This window comes from Borostomias antarcticus (genome assembly GCF_949987555.1).
Source record: "Borostomias antarcticus genome assembly, chromosome: 1".
Classification (NCBI taxonomy): Eukaryota; Metazoa; Chordata; class Actinopteri; order Stomiiformes; family Stomiidae; genus Borostomias; species Borostomias antarcticus.
The window spans coordinates 2,547,847-2,563,959 of NC_140234.1; the positions used below are offsets into that span (position 1 = coordinate 2,547,847).

A 16,113-nucleotide genomic window follows, 5' to 3' on the forward strand; every position below is an offset into this window, starting at 1 on the left:
ATTCTGGCCCTGATCTAACATTCTGACCCTGATCTAACATTCTGAACCTGATCTAACATTCTGGCCCTGATCTAACATTCTGACCCTGATCTAACATTCTGACCCTGATCTAACATGCTGGCCCTGATCTAACATGCTGACCCTGATCTAACATTCTGACCCTGATCTAACATGCTGACCCTGATCTAACATGCTGACCCTGATCTAACATGCTGACCCTGATCTAACATTCTGGCCCTGATCTAACATTCTGGCCCTGATCTAACATTCTGACCCTGATCTAACATGCTGGCCCTGATCTAACATGCTGACCCTGATCTAACATTCTGACCCTGATCTAACATTCTGAACCTGATCTAACATGCTGACCCTGATCTAACATTCTGACCCTGATCTATGACCCTGATCTAACATTCTGACCCTGATCTATGACCCTGATCTAACATTCTGACCCTGATCTATGACCCTGATCTAGCATTCTGACCCTGATCTAACATTCTGACCCTGATCTAACATTCTGACCCTGATCTAACATTCTGACCCTGATCTAACATGCTGACCCTGATCTAACATTCTGACCCTGATCTATGACCCTGATCTAACATTCTGACCCTGATCTATGACCCTGATCTAACATTCTGACCCTGATCTATGACCCTGATCTAGCATTCTGACCCTGATCTAACATTCTGACCCTGATCTAACATTCTGACCCTTATCTAACATTCTGACCCTGATCTAACATTCTGACCCTGATCTAACATGCTGACCCTGATCTAACATTCTGACCCTGATCTAACATGCTGACCCTGATCTAACATGCTGACCCTGATCTAACATGCTGACCCTGATCTAACATTCTGACCCTGATCTAACATTCTGACCCTGATCTAACATGCTGACCCTGATCTAACATTCTGACCCTGATCTAGCATTCTGACCCTGATCTAACATGCTGACCCTGATCTAACATTCTGACCCTGATCTAACATTCTGACCCTGATCTAACATTCTGACCCTTATCTAACATTCTGACCCTGATCTAACATTCTGACCCTGATCTAACATGCTGACCCTGATCTAACATTCTGACCCTGATCTAACATGCTGACCCTGATCTAACATGCTGACCCTGATCTAACATGCTGACCCTGATCTAACATTCTGACCCTGATCTAACATTCTGACCCTGATCTAACATGCTGACCCTGATCTAACATTCTGACCCTGATCTAGCACTTACACTTTAAAGGCCAAACTCTTTTTATAAACAAGCAGTGGGAAAACTTGACTCACTAGTCCTTGCTGATTTTGCATGGCACGAGCCTACACAACCCACAGGTCTACACAACCCAGAGGTCTACACAACCCAGAGGTCTACACAACCCACAGGTCTACACAACCCACAGGCCTACACAACCCACAGGTCTACACAACCCACAGACCTACACAACCCACATGTCTACACAACCCACAGACCTACACAACCCACAGGTCTACACAACCCACAGGCCTACACAACCCACAGGTCTACACAACCCACAGGCCTACACAACCCACAGACCTACACAACCCACAGGCCTACACAACCCACAGACCTACACAACCCATAGGTCTACACAACCCACAGACCTACACAACCCACAGACCTACACAACCCACAGACCTACACAACCCACAGACCTACACAACCCACAGGCCTACACAACCCACAGGTCTACACAACCCACAGGTCTACACAACCCACAGACCTACACAACCCACAGGTCTACACAACCCACAGGACTACACAACCCACAGGTCTACACAACCCACAGACCTACACAACCCACAGACCTACACAACCCATAGGTCTACACAACCCACAGACCTACACAACCCACAGGCCTACACAACCCACAGGCCTACACAACCCACAGACCTACACAACCCACAGGTCTACACAACCCACAGACCTACACAACCCACAGGTCTACACAACCCACAGACCTACACAACCCACAGACCTACACAACCCATAGGCCTACACAACCTACAGGTCTACACAACCCACAGGCCTACACAACCCACAGACCTACACAACCCACAGACCTACAACAGACACTCTTATGCCCCATTCCCAATGGTAACTACAGTCGTGGCAACTGCGCACAATGCAGCAACACTTAGAAAATGAACAGCTTCTGTCATCCCCTCAAAAACAAAGTGTTTCCCATCAAAATGGTTCTAAAACAACAAATAAGCAAACCAAAAAAGTTCCATATGGAGGAATGACAGACTACCCTGTACACTTTCATGACGCCACACGACATGTGAACCCTGCGGTTCTGTGGCACTGAACACGTCAGCCTCCCCCTAAAGACAGTTTCTTTGAGATTTCTTCGCAATAACTACATATAAAGGCTTTCCTGTGAGATTGCCGCCTATGCACAAAACTTGATGGGCGCAAGGAAAGGTAAAGCTATAGGCTAGACAACCAAGAGAAGGTGTTAAATAAAGTGTAAATGAGAAGGAATACAGAGACTATATCTTTTTATATTATATGGTATGTGTATAGGTAGTGCGCACACCGTTTTCCTACATTCTAATGACATTGCCGTTAAAAAGAAAGAAGCCTTACTGGAGTTTCAATCAATCAATCAATCAATCAAAGCTTTATTTGTATAGCGCATTTCATACCCAGAGGCAACACAATGCGCTTTACAGAGAACAAGGGAGGTGGGCATACGACCCACTCTACATATTCCAGAGGGAAGCAAAAAAACAGTAATCACCCGGGGGCCAGATAAGTGAGCTGTAAAAATTCTTCCCTTCCCTCTCAACAAGGCGATGGAGCAAGCTCCTGGAGTATGTTTGTCTACCGGCTAAGAACATTTATGAAGCAATAAATGACATTAAATTACATTTTCAGAGTAAGAGAGGCTAAAACATCATAGGAGAGACATGGCAGATACTGGTTTGCTATGTTTCACCTGACAGACCTCATCACCCAGGGGTCTGGAGGATCTACTACAGACCTCATCACCCAGGGGATCTACTACAGACCTCATCACCCAGGGGTCTGGAGGATCTACTGCAGACCTCATCACCCAGGGGATCTACTACAGACCTCATCACCCAGGGGTCTGATCTACTACAGACCTCATCACCCAGGGGATCTACTACAGACCTCATCACCCAGGGGTCTGATCTACTACAGACCTCATCACCCAGGGGTCTGATCTACTACAGACCTCATCACCCAGGGGTCTGGAGGATCTACTACAGACCTCATCACCCAGGGGTCTAGAGGATCTACTACAGACCTCATCACCCAGGGGATCTACTACAGACCTCATCACCCAGGGGTCTGATCTACTACAGACCTCATCACCCAGGGGTCTAGATCTACTACAGACCTCATCACCCAGGGGTCTAGAGGATCTACTACAGACCTCATCACCCAGGGGATCTACTACAGACCTCATCACCCAGGGAGGATCTACTACAGACCTCATCACCCAGGGGTCTGGAGGATCTACTACAGACCTCATCACCCAGGGGATCTACTACAGACCTCATCACTCAGGGGTCTGGAGGATCTACTACAGACCTCATCACCCAGGGGTCTGGAGGATCTACTACAGACCTCATCACCCAGGGAGGATCTACTACAGACCTCATCACCCAGGGGTCTAGATCTACTACAGACCTCATCACCCAGGGGTCTGATCTACTACAGACCTCATCACCCAGGGGTCTAGATCTACTACAGACCTCATCACCCAGGGGTCTAGATCTACTACAGACCTCATCACCCAGGGGTCTGGAGGATCTACTACAGACCTCATCACCCAGGGGTCTGATCTACTACAGACCTCATCACCCAGGGGTCTGGATACAGACCTCATCACCCAGGGGATCTACTACAGACCTCATCACCCAGGGGTCTGGAGGATCTACTACAGACCTCATCACCCAGGGGTCTAGAGGATCTACTACAGACCTCATCACCCAGGGGTCTGGAGGATCTACTACAGACCTCATCACCCAGGGGTCTAGAGGATCTACTACAGACCTCATCACCCAGGGGTCTGGAGGATCTACTAGACCTCATCACCCAGGGGTCTGATCTACTACAGACCTCATCACCCAGGGGTCTAGAGGATCTACTACAGACCTCATCACCCAGGGAGGATCTACTACAGACCTCATCACCCAGGGGTCTGATCTACTACAGACCTCATCACCCAGGGGTCTAGAGGATCTACTACAGACCTCATCACCCAGGGAGGATCTACTACAGACCTCATCACCCAGGGGTCTGATCTACTACAGACCTCGTCACCCAGGGAGGATCTACTACAGACCTCATCACCCAGGGGTATAGATCTACTACAGACCTCATCACCCAGGGAGGATCTACTACAGACCTCATCACCCAGGGGTCTAGATCTACTACAGACCTCATCACCCAGGGGTCTAGAGGATCTACTACAGACCTCATCACCCAGGGGTCTAGATCTACTACAGACCTCATCACCCAGGGGTCTAGATCTACTACAGACCTCATCACCCAGGAGTCTGGAGGATCTACTACAGACCTCATCACCCAGGGGATCTACTACAGACCTCATCACCCAGGGGTCTGGAGGATCTACTACAGACCTCATCACCCAGGGGTCTGGAGGATCTACTACAGACCTCATCACCCAGGGAGGATCTACTACCCTCATCACCCAGGGGTCTGGAGGATCTACTACAGACCTCATCACCCAGGGGTCTGGAGGATCTACTACAGACCTCATCACCCAGGGGTCTGGAGGATCTACTACAGACCTCATCACCCAGGGGTCTGATCTACTACAGACCTCATCACCCAGGGGTCTGGAGGATCTACTACAGACCTCATCACCCAGGGGTCTGGAGGATCTACTACAGACCTCATCACCCAGGGGTCTGATCTACTACAGACCTCATCACCCAGGGGTCTGGAGGATCTACTACAGACCTCATCACCCAGGGGTCTGATCTACTACAGACCTCATCACCCAGGGGTCTGGAGGATCTACTACAGACCTCATCACCCAGGGGTCTGATCTACTACAGACCTCATCACCCAGGGGATCTACTACAGACCTCATCACCCAGGGGATCTACTACAGACCTCATCACCCAGGGGATCTACTACAGACCTCATCACCCAGGGGTCTGGAGGATCTACTACAGACCTCATCACCCAGGGGATCTACTACAGACCTCATCACCCAGGGGTCTGATCTACTACAGACCTCATCACCCAGGGAGGATCTACTACAGACCTCATCACCCAGGGGTCTAGATCTACTACAGACCTCATCACCCAGGGGTCTAGAGGATCTACTACAGACCTCATCACCCAGGGGTCTAGATCTACTACAGACCTCATCACCCAGGGGATCTACTACAGACCTCATCACCCAGGGAGGATCTACTACAGACCTCATCACCCAGGGGATCTACTACAGACCTCATCACCCAGGGGATCTACTACAGACCTCATCACTCAGGGGATCTACTACAGACCTCATCACCCAGGGGATCTACTACAGACCTCATCACTCAGGGGTCTGGAGGATCTACTACAGACCTCATCACCCAGCGGTCTGGAGGATCTACTACAGACCTCATCACCCAGGGGTCTGGAGGATCTACTACAGACCTCATCACCCAGGGGTCTGATCTACTACAGACCTCATCACCCAGGGGTCTGGAGGATCTACTACAGACCTCATCACCCAGGGGTCTGGAGGATCTACTACAGACCTCATCACCCAGGGGTCTAGAGGATCTACTACAGACCTCATCACCCAGGGGTCTGGAGGATCTACTACAGACCTCATCACCCAGGGGATCTACTACAGACCTCATCACCCAGGGGGAGGATCTACTACAGACCTCATCACCCAGGGGTCTGATCTACTACAGACCTCATCACCCAGGGGATCTACTACAGACCTCATCACCCAGGGGTCTGATCTACTACAGACCTCATCACCCAGGGGTCTGATCTACTACAGACCTCATCACCCAGGGGATCTACTACAGACCTCATCACCCAGGGGTCTGATCTACTACAGACCTCATCACCCAGGGGTCTGGAGGATCTACTACAGACCTCATCACCCAGGGGATCTACTACAGACCTCATCACCCAGGGGATCTACTACAGACCTCATCACCCAGGGGTCTGGAGGATCTACTCCTGCTTAATGATGCTCGTTTTCACTCTTTCTTGCTGCCGTTTTCTTTTCACCCTTTTATAATACTGAGATATAAATATATATGTTCTAATCTCGTCTCCTCTCTGCTCGTCCAGGGACAACATCGTCCCAGCCAGGGCTATAGCCTACCAGCCTCTTGTTTTGTTAATATTATATTTTTGATATGATTAAATGTGGATGTGTATTTATAGTTGCCTTATAATGTTGTGCTTAGGTCTATATTGAGACACATATTATTATTGTATGTGTTTTTGCTTGATGAGTGTTGAAACATTACCTGAATGGTCCATGTAGGTCTACTCTACCAGTATATATGTAGCCTACTTATATTGTGCCATACATCATGTATTTTTTTTCTAATAAGTGTCAGTTTGAAAGTCTACCAAGCTGCATATATACAACCTACTTTACTGTGCTATTATGAAGTTGGCGTTTGTATGATCTTTAGCTTTAATTGGATGTCAGTTTGAGGTGACTGGATTGTCCATGTAGGTCTACCAAACTATTTAAATGAGCATCTCTCCCTTTGTTCTGGAAAGACAACCTGGTGAAGGTCATACAACGGAAACATGCTTAATAATAGGGCTGGGTATCGAGTCGAATTCCAAGAATCGATTCGATTCCGATTCACAAGGTTTGGAATCGATTATTTCGATTCGATTCAATTCAATATCGATTCGGTTAGTGTTACTAAAACCTGTTTAATTTAGCTGTAACCTTAATTACATGACTGCCAAGTTATGCAACACATCAAGGGCTGAGTATCAATACTGATTTCCAAAAATGAATGAATGAATGAATCATTGAATGAATTAATGAACTATTCATTCCTTCATTTATTCATTCATTCATTAAATAAAAGATTGATTTTGGGATTCATGAATCGATTTTTTAAACCCAGCCCTACTTAATAAACTGATTGACTGCAAGTAAAGAAGAGTGTTCAGGACTTCTTCCTCTCTACACAAGTTGACCATCGGCTCTCCGATGCACCTGTCATACTACAGATGTGCACAAGTTCTACTTTGTAAAATAGACAAGAGCCCTATGCACAATTACTTAACCAAAATGCATAGATACATTGTTAATTAATGGATTAGATCAGAGATTATATGAATAGATAGTAGATTAGATAGTGCCAGGTTATTAGATGCCCCCCTGCCAATTGGACTGTGGCTCTCTGAAATTAATAGCTGTATACCCCTAGAGAAAATTACTTACTGGTTAAGGAATAAGAGCAAAACATTAAACAAGATATGGCAACCCTATGTGAATTATATGAAGACCCTCCCATCACACCAAATTGACTGTGCCTCTGTATAATGCTATTTTATTAAAAATGTGATCGTGCCTCTCTATAATCTTATATCAAGGATGTGCTCGACTATGTGATTGAAGCTAGATGTCTCCACTTTTAATTTAGTTTTGCTATATCATTTTATTGTTATTTTTTATTTGTTTTTTGTTTGTTGTCTTACTTTATACGGCCATATGTGGGCTGTGTGTTGTCTGTTACTGTATTTGGTACTAAAAAAGCAAAATAAAATATTAAAAAAAAAAAAAAAGATAGTGGCAGGTTACAGATTAGCACAGCAGATTAAAACTGTCTATGATGTGGTAGTCTGGTCTCTCTTACCTTCGAGATGGATGGAACACAGGGGAGGGAGGTTTCTAGGAGAAAAGACAGGCAGAGACAGTCAGTCACTGTTTACTACACACCAACACATCCTGCTTCACACGTTGCGTCTGTGTAACTCAGAACAGCACCACCTAGTGGTTGAACCAGGTGCAGGAAGGAAAGTAGGTGTGTGTGTGTAGCTGCGTCCTGAAAGTGAGTCCTCACGTGCTCTGGCTCGGGGGAGGAGAGCAACACGGCGTCAGGGTCTCTCCTCCTCGTCTGGGAATCCCCTCTCTCCTTCTTCCCCCCCTCCTCTTCCTCGGGCTCCTTGTCCTCCACCACCTCCACCACGTCGTCGTCGTCGTTCTCCTCCTCCTCCTTCTTTCTGCCCCCTCTCTCCTCTTCTTCCTCCTCCTCGTCCTCCTCAGGCAGGCGGGGGGCGGGGCCTCTCCGGTGGCGCCCGGTCCTGGAGACGCTCCTCTCAGGGGGGGCGGGCAGGACGGGCCCCCCCCACTCTGCCTTCCTCAGCAGGCCTCTCCGCGCCTCCTTCACACTCTTCTCATACACCTCCAACTGAGCCAGGATCACCTGACACACACACACACACACACACACACACACACACACACACACACGCGCGCGCACACACACACACACACACGCACACACACACACACACACACGCACACACACACACACACACACACACACACACACACACACACACACACACACTTGTGACTTACAACCGGTCAACTTCAACGACGATAACGCTAGATGATGTCACAGCTACAGTCGATGATGCTAAAGCTAGTTTCCTTCATGAAGTGTCACCTGTGTGTAGGTGTCGGGGTTTGTCACCTGTGTGTAGGTGTCGGGGTTTGTCACCTGTGTGTAGGTGTCTGGGTTTGTCACCTGTGTGTATGTGTCTGGGTTTGTCACCTGTGTGTAGGTGTCGGGGTTTGTCACCTGTGTGTAGGTGTCTGGGTTTGTCACCTGTGTGTAGGTGTCTGGGTGTGTCACCTGTGTGTAGGTGTCGGGGTTTGTCACCTGTGTGTAGGTGTCTGGGTGTGTCACCTGTGTGTAGGTGTCTGGGTGTGTCACCTGTGTGTAGGTGTCTGGGTGTGTCACCTGTGTGTATGTGTCTGGGTGTGTCACCTGTGTGTAGGTGTCTGGGTTTGTCACCTGTGTGTAGGTGTCTGGGTTTGTCACCTGTGTGTATGTGTCTGGGTTTGTCACCTGTGTGTAGGTGTCGGGGTTTGTCACCTGTGTGTAGGTGTCTGGGTTTGTCACCTGTGTGTAGGTGTCGGGGTTTGTCACCTGTGTGTAGGTGTCTGGGTTTGTCACCTGTGTGTAGGTGTCGGGGTTTTGTCCCCGGGGACAGAAAGGCACGCCCCAGTAGTAGTGCACCGCTCCCCCGGCTCCCAGCTCCTCCGTGGGGGCAGAGATGTGGCTGGAGGGGCCCCGGGCTCGGAGGTGGCCTGGTCCTCCGCTCTCACCCCGACTGCTGGGAGCCTGACCGGAGGAGGCGGCGCCGGCTGCATACATGCCCTGGTAGGTGAACTTCCTCCTGGGTCGCTTGGCTTGACTCTGCGCCTCGCAGGGGGAGACCTCCAGGGGGCGCTTGTGAGGGCTGGGGCAGAGGGATGGAGAGGAGAGGACGGGCCTGTGGTTTGGGTGAGAGGGGGCTTCCTGGGGGTGTGGCTGGGGGAGGAGCTTCTCCTGGGGGAAGACTGGGCTGGGGGAGGGCACCTGGGAGGGGAGAGACGAGAGAGAGCGGAAGGGAAGGAGACGGATGTCTTTCATATCATAAGATCACAGCTGAGGTTTCCGGATGGGCTTCGAGTGATTCTACATATTCACAATTCTTCTCCCATCGACCGTGGTTTTGGAAGATGCTCTTGATTAAATATGCGTCCAGACTTTCATCCAAGTCTCATGTGTGACCAGGACATGAAGTGAGAGTCCCCGTCTCACCTTCCCAGGGTCACCCTCCTCTTCCTCTTCCTCGTCGTCGTCGGACCAGCGCAGCATCATGTCACTGGTGAGCTCCACAGCTGGTCCTGCCTCCTCAGCGTTCCCCTCCTCCTCCACTAGGGGGGCAGGGGGACACCATGTCAATATCCTCACACACCTCAGTGTGTGTACTATTTGCCCCACTATTTTAAGACTGTATATTTATTTGCCCAGGGACTGCGGGTGGAAATGAGCTGTTTAGCTATAACCTTGTACAGTGCATCTCTCCCTATTCTATAGGGTAAATGTCTACTGTACCTTGTCCCCGTCTTAAAAATCAATAAAATCAATCAATCAATCAATCAATCAATCAATCAGAGGGCCAGTAAGGACTGAGATGGAGGATCATTTCAAGGTCTTGTGTTGTGAGTCACTACCCACACGGGACCAGGATATGGACTGGCACAGGTAAGCAGGGATTACACAGATCCAACTCTAGATGCTCGTCACTCAAGTCAAGTTCAAACAATTGCCCTCATGTACTAAGCGATCGTACGACGGAAAACTGGGCGTACAGTCATTTTCAAGACAAGATCGGCATATCAATTTGGACGTGAGCGGAGACTGTGACCAAATCTCACGTCAAGTCTGAGACCGTTTAGAAAGTTTGAGAACCGTCATGAGACCGATTCAGACTGGCATAAGCGCAGCGCCGCCACTAGGCATATTCACCACTTTTAAATATGGAGCCTACCCTATGGAAAAATAATATATTTTGTAAAGGCAACGTCTATGTGTCATATATCCCTAACGTAATAAATTGGTATTTTCGAATTGTTTGCAAGTAACGGGATAAACGTGTTTAGTGTAAGAGTAGGCTAGTTTCTCTTTCATTTTAAGATAGCCTTATAGCGTAGCCTACTTGTTAGACCACACAACTGTCCGAGGAGAGAGGATCCATCCTCTAGCTCTAGTCTACCTGACTCCATCACGCAAATCAGAGAACTGTCAAATTAGCCTATAATCTGACGGGCATCTAAACCTAATCTTAACCTAGCCAAATTCAACAATCCAAATAAGTCGACTATGGCTAAATATTACGCCTCCATATTGTAAAGACCTCAGCTACGCCATATACATAACATAAATAGGTAGCCTATTTCCAAATTGTTTGTAATCAACAAAATGTGTTGGCGTGGGCCTAAAATCAGCCTCGTTCACATTTTTAAATAGCCTACTTGTTATCCCAGGCCAGTCTACTGGTGACATAAGCAATTAAAATCACCCAATGAAAAGTAATGGGTAGCTGATTGCCAATGTGACAATTAGATGACGTTCAGTCCACTAGCCTATTTAAACAAGAGCGACAATCATGAAATGGCAGCAATGGCAGACCTGCCACTGTTAGAGGAGCTTTACGCGCCCCTAAGACGCGAGAGGGTTTTAAGGGACCACGATGATCTCTTCATGGAGAGTGACGACTGGCTTGTCAGCAGCTTTCGTCTCCTAAGGCGTGTCCTTTTGGACTTATGCCATCATTTGGAGCCCCATGTAAAGAGGGAACACCGGCGGTCTCATGCAATACCTGTGCCAGGGCAGGTGCTCTCCACCTTGGGGGTTATAGCCACCGGGTCGTTTCATCAGGAGTGGCATCTCACAGCCAACCATCAAGGATGCATCAAGCACATACCTGAATGCAATGATACTCTCTCACCTCTCTTATTGTATGTCAAGCTGGTCTCAGGCAGGCAAAACAACACAACGACCTCTTGAGTCACTATATAAAAATGCTCTCAAAATACATGACAAGAAATCACGATACTATCACCACTGTAATATCCTTTGCAAATATAATATGCTAAACTTTGAAAATCTGATCATGAACTCAAATGTCTGTCTTATGTTTAAAATCATCCATAATGCTGCTCCTCCCCCCCTGAGAAAGTTTGTAACACTCAGCTCTGAGTTAATGACTCGAGCCACAAGGTCAACAACGCAGAGGGCGTGCAGAATCCCACAACGTTAGACTGCTTTTGGTCAATCATCCTTCATCTTTACGGCCATAAAACAGTGGAACAGCCTTCCAACAGAACTCACAACAACAAGCTTTCATAGCTTCTCTCGCCTCGCAAAGCAGTGGATACTCGCTCAGCAAAGCTGCGTGCACCTGTAGTCGCCCCTGTAGTCAAGTGTGTGTGTGTGTGTGTGTGTGTGTGTGTGTGTGTGTGTGTGTGTGTGTGGTACATATGTATGGGGGCTGTACTTAGGGTTTGTTTTTTAAGGGTCTGGGGAGGTTGGGATGTGGGTATAGGAATGAGTGAAATCTTTGCTACATAACTTTTTTGTATTCCTTCTATGTATGTAACTTTCCTACTGTGTACTATTTGCCCCACTATTTTAAGACTGTATATTTATTTGCCCAGGGACTGCGGGTGGAAATTAGCTGTTTAGCTATAACCTTGTACAGTGCATCTCTCCCTATTATATAGGGTAAATGTCTACTGTACCTTGTCCCTGTCTTAAAAATCAATAAAATCAATCAATCAGCAGGCCCATGGCGGCAGTGTTGGAGGCTATCAAGTCCCTCACTCGTCGGTACATCACATTCCCGTACGATGATGCCCAGCAAACCGTGATTAAGAGAGAATTGTATGAGATCGCTGGGTTTTTAAATGTGATCGGTGGGATTGACTGCACCCATGTGCGTCTGAGGCCTCCATCCGTGAATGATTACGTGTTCATCAATCGTAAGAACTATCCCTCCATCAACGTGCAGGTGGTTTGTGACGCCAGCCTGTCCCTGCTGAGCGCGGTGGCCCGGTGGCCTGGGGGGACAGCAGCGTGGGGACACGGCTACAGGAGGACGCGCTGCAGGGACACGGTCGTCTCCTCGGTAAGCAGGCCCACTACTGCGTTCAAATACATTTACAAATATTCAAGTGACTTAACATGTCGATGTGATTCATGTGCTAGGTGAGCAAGGTTACGCCCTCACGGACGACCTGGTGACCCCACAGGCCAACCCTGCCACAGAGCAGGAGCGCAGGTACAACGGTGCACACACACGCACACGGGGGAACCGTGGAACGTTGCATGGGGTCGCTGAAGGGGAGATGGCTCTGTCTGGGATCCGCGGGGGGAACTCTGCTGTACACGCCAGAGAAGCTCTGCAGCATCGTTCTGGCTGCATCATCTTGCGCAGGACAGCAGAGTTCCCCACCGTGCTCCCATGGAGCCAGACGAGCTCGTACCCAGAGAGCCCTACCCAGCGCAGCCCCCACAGACAGCCATCCCACCTCCGACCTCCGAGCCAGACGAGCTCGTGCCCAGAGAGCCGTGCCCAGCGCAGCCCCCACAGACAGCCGTCCCACCTCCCACCTCCGAGCCAGACGAGCTCGTACCCAGAGAGCCGTGCCCAGCGCAGCCCCCACAGACAGCCGTCCCACCTCCCACCTCCCACCTCCGACCCAGCTTCAAATCTGACCTTTTTTTCTTCACCTACATGTAAATGATAGTAATATTAGCAATCATGTTTTACCTACTGCACATGTCGAAGATGTAGGATCAATTAGAAATGTACCTCTGGTGGAGTTCGATTGGTGACAGAAACACTGTTCACCTTAGCGCTAATTTATTGCCATACAGCATTTTTCCGGCCTCCTTTAATTCCGCTTTTCAGGCTGCCAAACAAAACGTATTTATTGGATTGACCTTCAGAGGTTAGAACCTCGATTTCCACCTCAGATAAATTCCTGTTTTTTTTATATATACATATTACGCCTCTCCATGTGGTAAACTCTAGAGGCGAGGCCTCTGAAACCTGAATATATAGGGGCGTGATATTCTAATTACGATTGATTTCATCCGCCGCATTTATCAACGCCCGTTCATTCCTACGATGGGATTGGCGGCATAGGATTGTTTGATAGATCACACGTGGACGCTGTCGTACGATCATTTGTGCGATAGGATCTGCGCTCGGATCTGCGCTCCGTTGATACACGAGAGCCATTGTGTGTAGGGTTGATACGAGGGCCACTGTGTGTAGCGTTGATACATGAGGGCCACTGTGTGTAGCGTTGATACATGAGGGCCATTGTGTGTAGCGTTGATACATGAGAGCCATTGTGTGTAGCGTTGATACGAGGGCCACTGTGTGTAGCGTTGATACGAGGGCCACTGTGTGTAGCGTTGATACGAGGGCCACTGTGTGTAGCGTTGATACATGAGGGTCATTGTGTGTAGCGTTGATACATGAGGGCCATTGTGTGTAGCGTTGATACATGAGGGCCACTGTGTGTAGCGTTGATACATGAGGGTCATTGTGTGTAGCGTTGATACACGAGGGCCACTGTGTGTAGCGTTGATACATGAGAGCCATTGTGTGTAGCGTTGATACATGAGGGCCATTGTGTGTAGCGTTGATACGAGGGCCACTGTGTGTAGCGTTGATACGAGGGCCACTGTGTGTAGCGTTGATACGAGGGCCACTGTGTGTAGCGTTGATACGAGGGCCACTGTGTGTAGCGTTGATACATGAGGGCCACTGTGTGTAGCGTTGATACATGAGAGCCATTGTGTGTAGCGTTGATACATGAGGGCCACTGTGTGTAGCGTTGCTCTGTGATAAAGTGGTTACAGATGGTGGGGGAACATCACACCTGGTCTGGCTGTCCGGCCAATCAGAACAGCAGCTGTCTGCGATGACTCGTCTCTACATCCCTCTTGGTCAGCAGCCTTATATGTTGATAGAGAAAATAAAACACAAAGAAATGAATAAATCATCTTTTTTCAGTATGTTTTACAGAGCTCTCTGTACGACTAGGAGAGAACAACACATCCATCCATGACAGAACTGAAATCGACCGACCGGCCAACCAATGGTTTTAAATGTGCTGTAGAAATAAAGTAGACATTGACCTCTCCTGGTTGGCTTGCAGCAGGCCCTCGTCTCCTCTTCAGGGACAGGCCTGTTCTGGGTTGGCTGAAGCACTGAGGAGGAGGAGTCCTGCTCTTCACAGCACGTCTTTTGGCTGGGACATGCCTGGGCATGCCCGAGTCCTCATCTCCACTCTCACTAGCTGCTGTAGGAGAAAGTGGCATAGTGCTGCTCACGGAACCCTGGTCCGTGATTGGACCAGAACTGGGGAAGACGGGACTTCTGGGACATTCTGGGCTCTCCGGCCTCTCCCGTCGCCTCTTCTCCTCTGCTCCGCCAGTCTTGGAAAGCGCGGCGTTGTCGTTCTCTGAGAACACGGGGCTCCTGGGAAACGTAGGACTTTGTGTCTTGGAGAACCTGGGGTCGTCAGCGGGGGGCCGTCGGGGGAAGGTGGGGCTCCTCCGCTGAGAGGGCCCGGGGGCTCCGCCGGGAGACGCTAACCTGGCCCACAACTCCTGGGAATCATACCGCAGGACGCCGGAGGTTGGGCAGCCGGCCAGCTGTTCCCGGTGGAGCCTGGGGATGCACAGGACGGGCCCGCCGGCTACCGAGGGGGCGGCGAGCGGGAAGACGGGAGACGCTGGCGGCCGGGAGACACCCTGGGTGGAGTCGCAGTCCTGAGACCCGGCGGATAGGTCGGTCAGAAGGTCCCTCTGAGAGGACCCCTCCCCCTGAAGATTCAGAATTACATTACTTTATTGTCCTTGAAATGGGTTGCCAGGTCTGAACATTGCCTCACATTAACAAAATACAATACCATATACACAGATGTATACACTTATCACCATACCCTCACACCACACATAGAAATCCCTCACCAACCACCTTTTAAGCACACGTCCCTATACACACAACATATAATGATGACATGATCAATTAGTGCGGTGTTTTGTTAAAGCTGCAATATCTGATTTTTTTCATATTTTTCAAAGCTAATTAAAACCACCTGATATCAGATTGTTTCATTGAGCCCTAGCGTTCTAACAGCATCCAGCTTCAATGACTCACCCCTACCGGTCACCACGTCCTGTTATTCCAGCATCTCAGCCTGTGTTGTGAAATAACAGCCTGTAACTTTGCTCTGCCCATTTGCCTTAAACGTTTTAACTTTTTAGGCCTTTCGCTGGCAAACTGGTAAAGTCTCTAACTGCCATCTAGCGGTAGGAAATCGCTTATTGCTGCCAAGTGATGCTATGGCAGAGGGGACAGAGGTCCTGCTGACGCGTGACTGTTTCCAGACCAGCGGTCGGTATCTACGGCCTGGTGAAAGCAGTGTGGAGAGTGGGTTGAGGACAGTGACGACATCTGAGGACGCACACTCACTAGAAGTAAGCTGACTGAAACACCTCCCCTCCAAA

General features: G+C 49.1%; 1 protein-coding gene across 1 annotated transcript in view; it reads right to left on the bottom strand.

The window, feature by feature from the left end:
- uimc1 (ubiquitin interaction motif containing 1) overlaps window positions 1-16,113 on the bottom strand; it is a gene marked incomplete at its 3' end in the record, with an annotated part of 38,604 nt that overhangs the window by 13,151 nt on the left and 9,340 nt on the right. The window contains exons 5-10 of the mRNA XM_084446117.1: window positions 14,737-15,426; window positions 14,478-14,553; window positions 9,838-9,953; window positions 9,208-9,612; window positions 8,086-8,448; window positions 7,879-7,913 (exon numbers count right to left, since the gene is read on the bottom strand). Coding sequence (XP_084302243.1) covers window positions 7,879-7,913; window positions 8,086-8,448; window positions 9,208-9,612; window positions 9,838-9,953; window positions 14,478-14,553; window positions 14,737-15,426 — 1,685 coding nt within the window. The remainder of the gene's footprint in view (window positions 1-7,878; window positions 7,914-8,085; window positions 8,449-9,207; window positions 9,613-9,837; window positions 9,954-14,477; window positions 14,554-14,736; window positions 15,427-16,113) is intronic.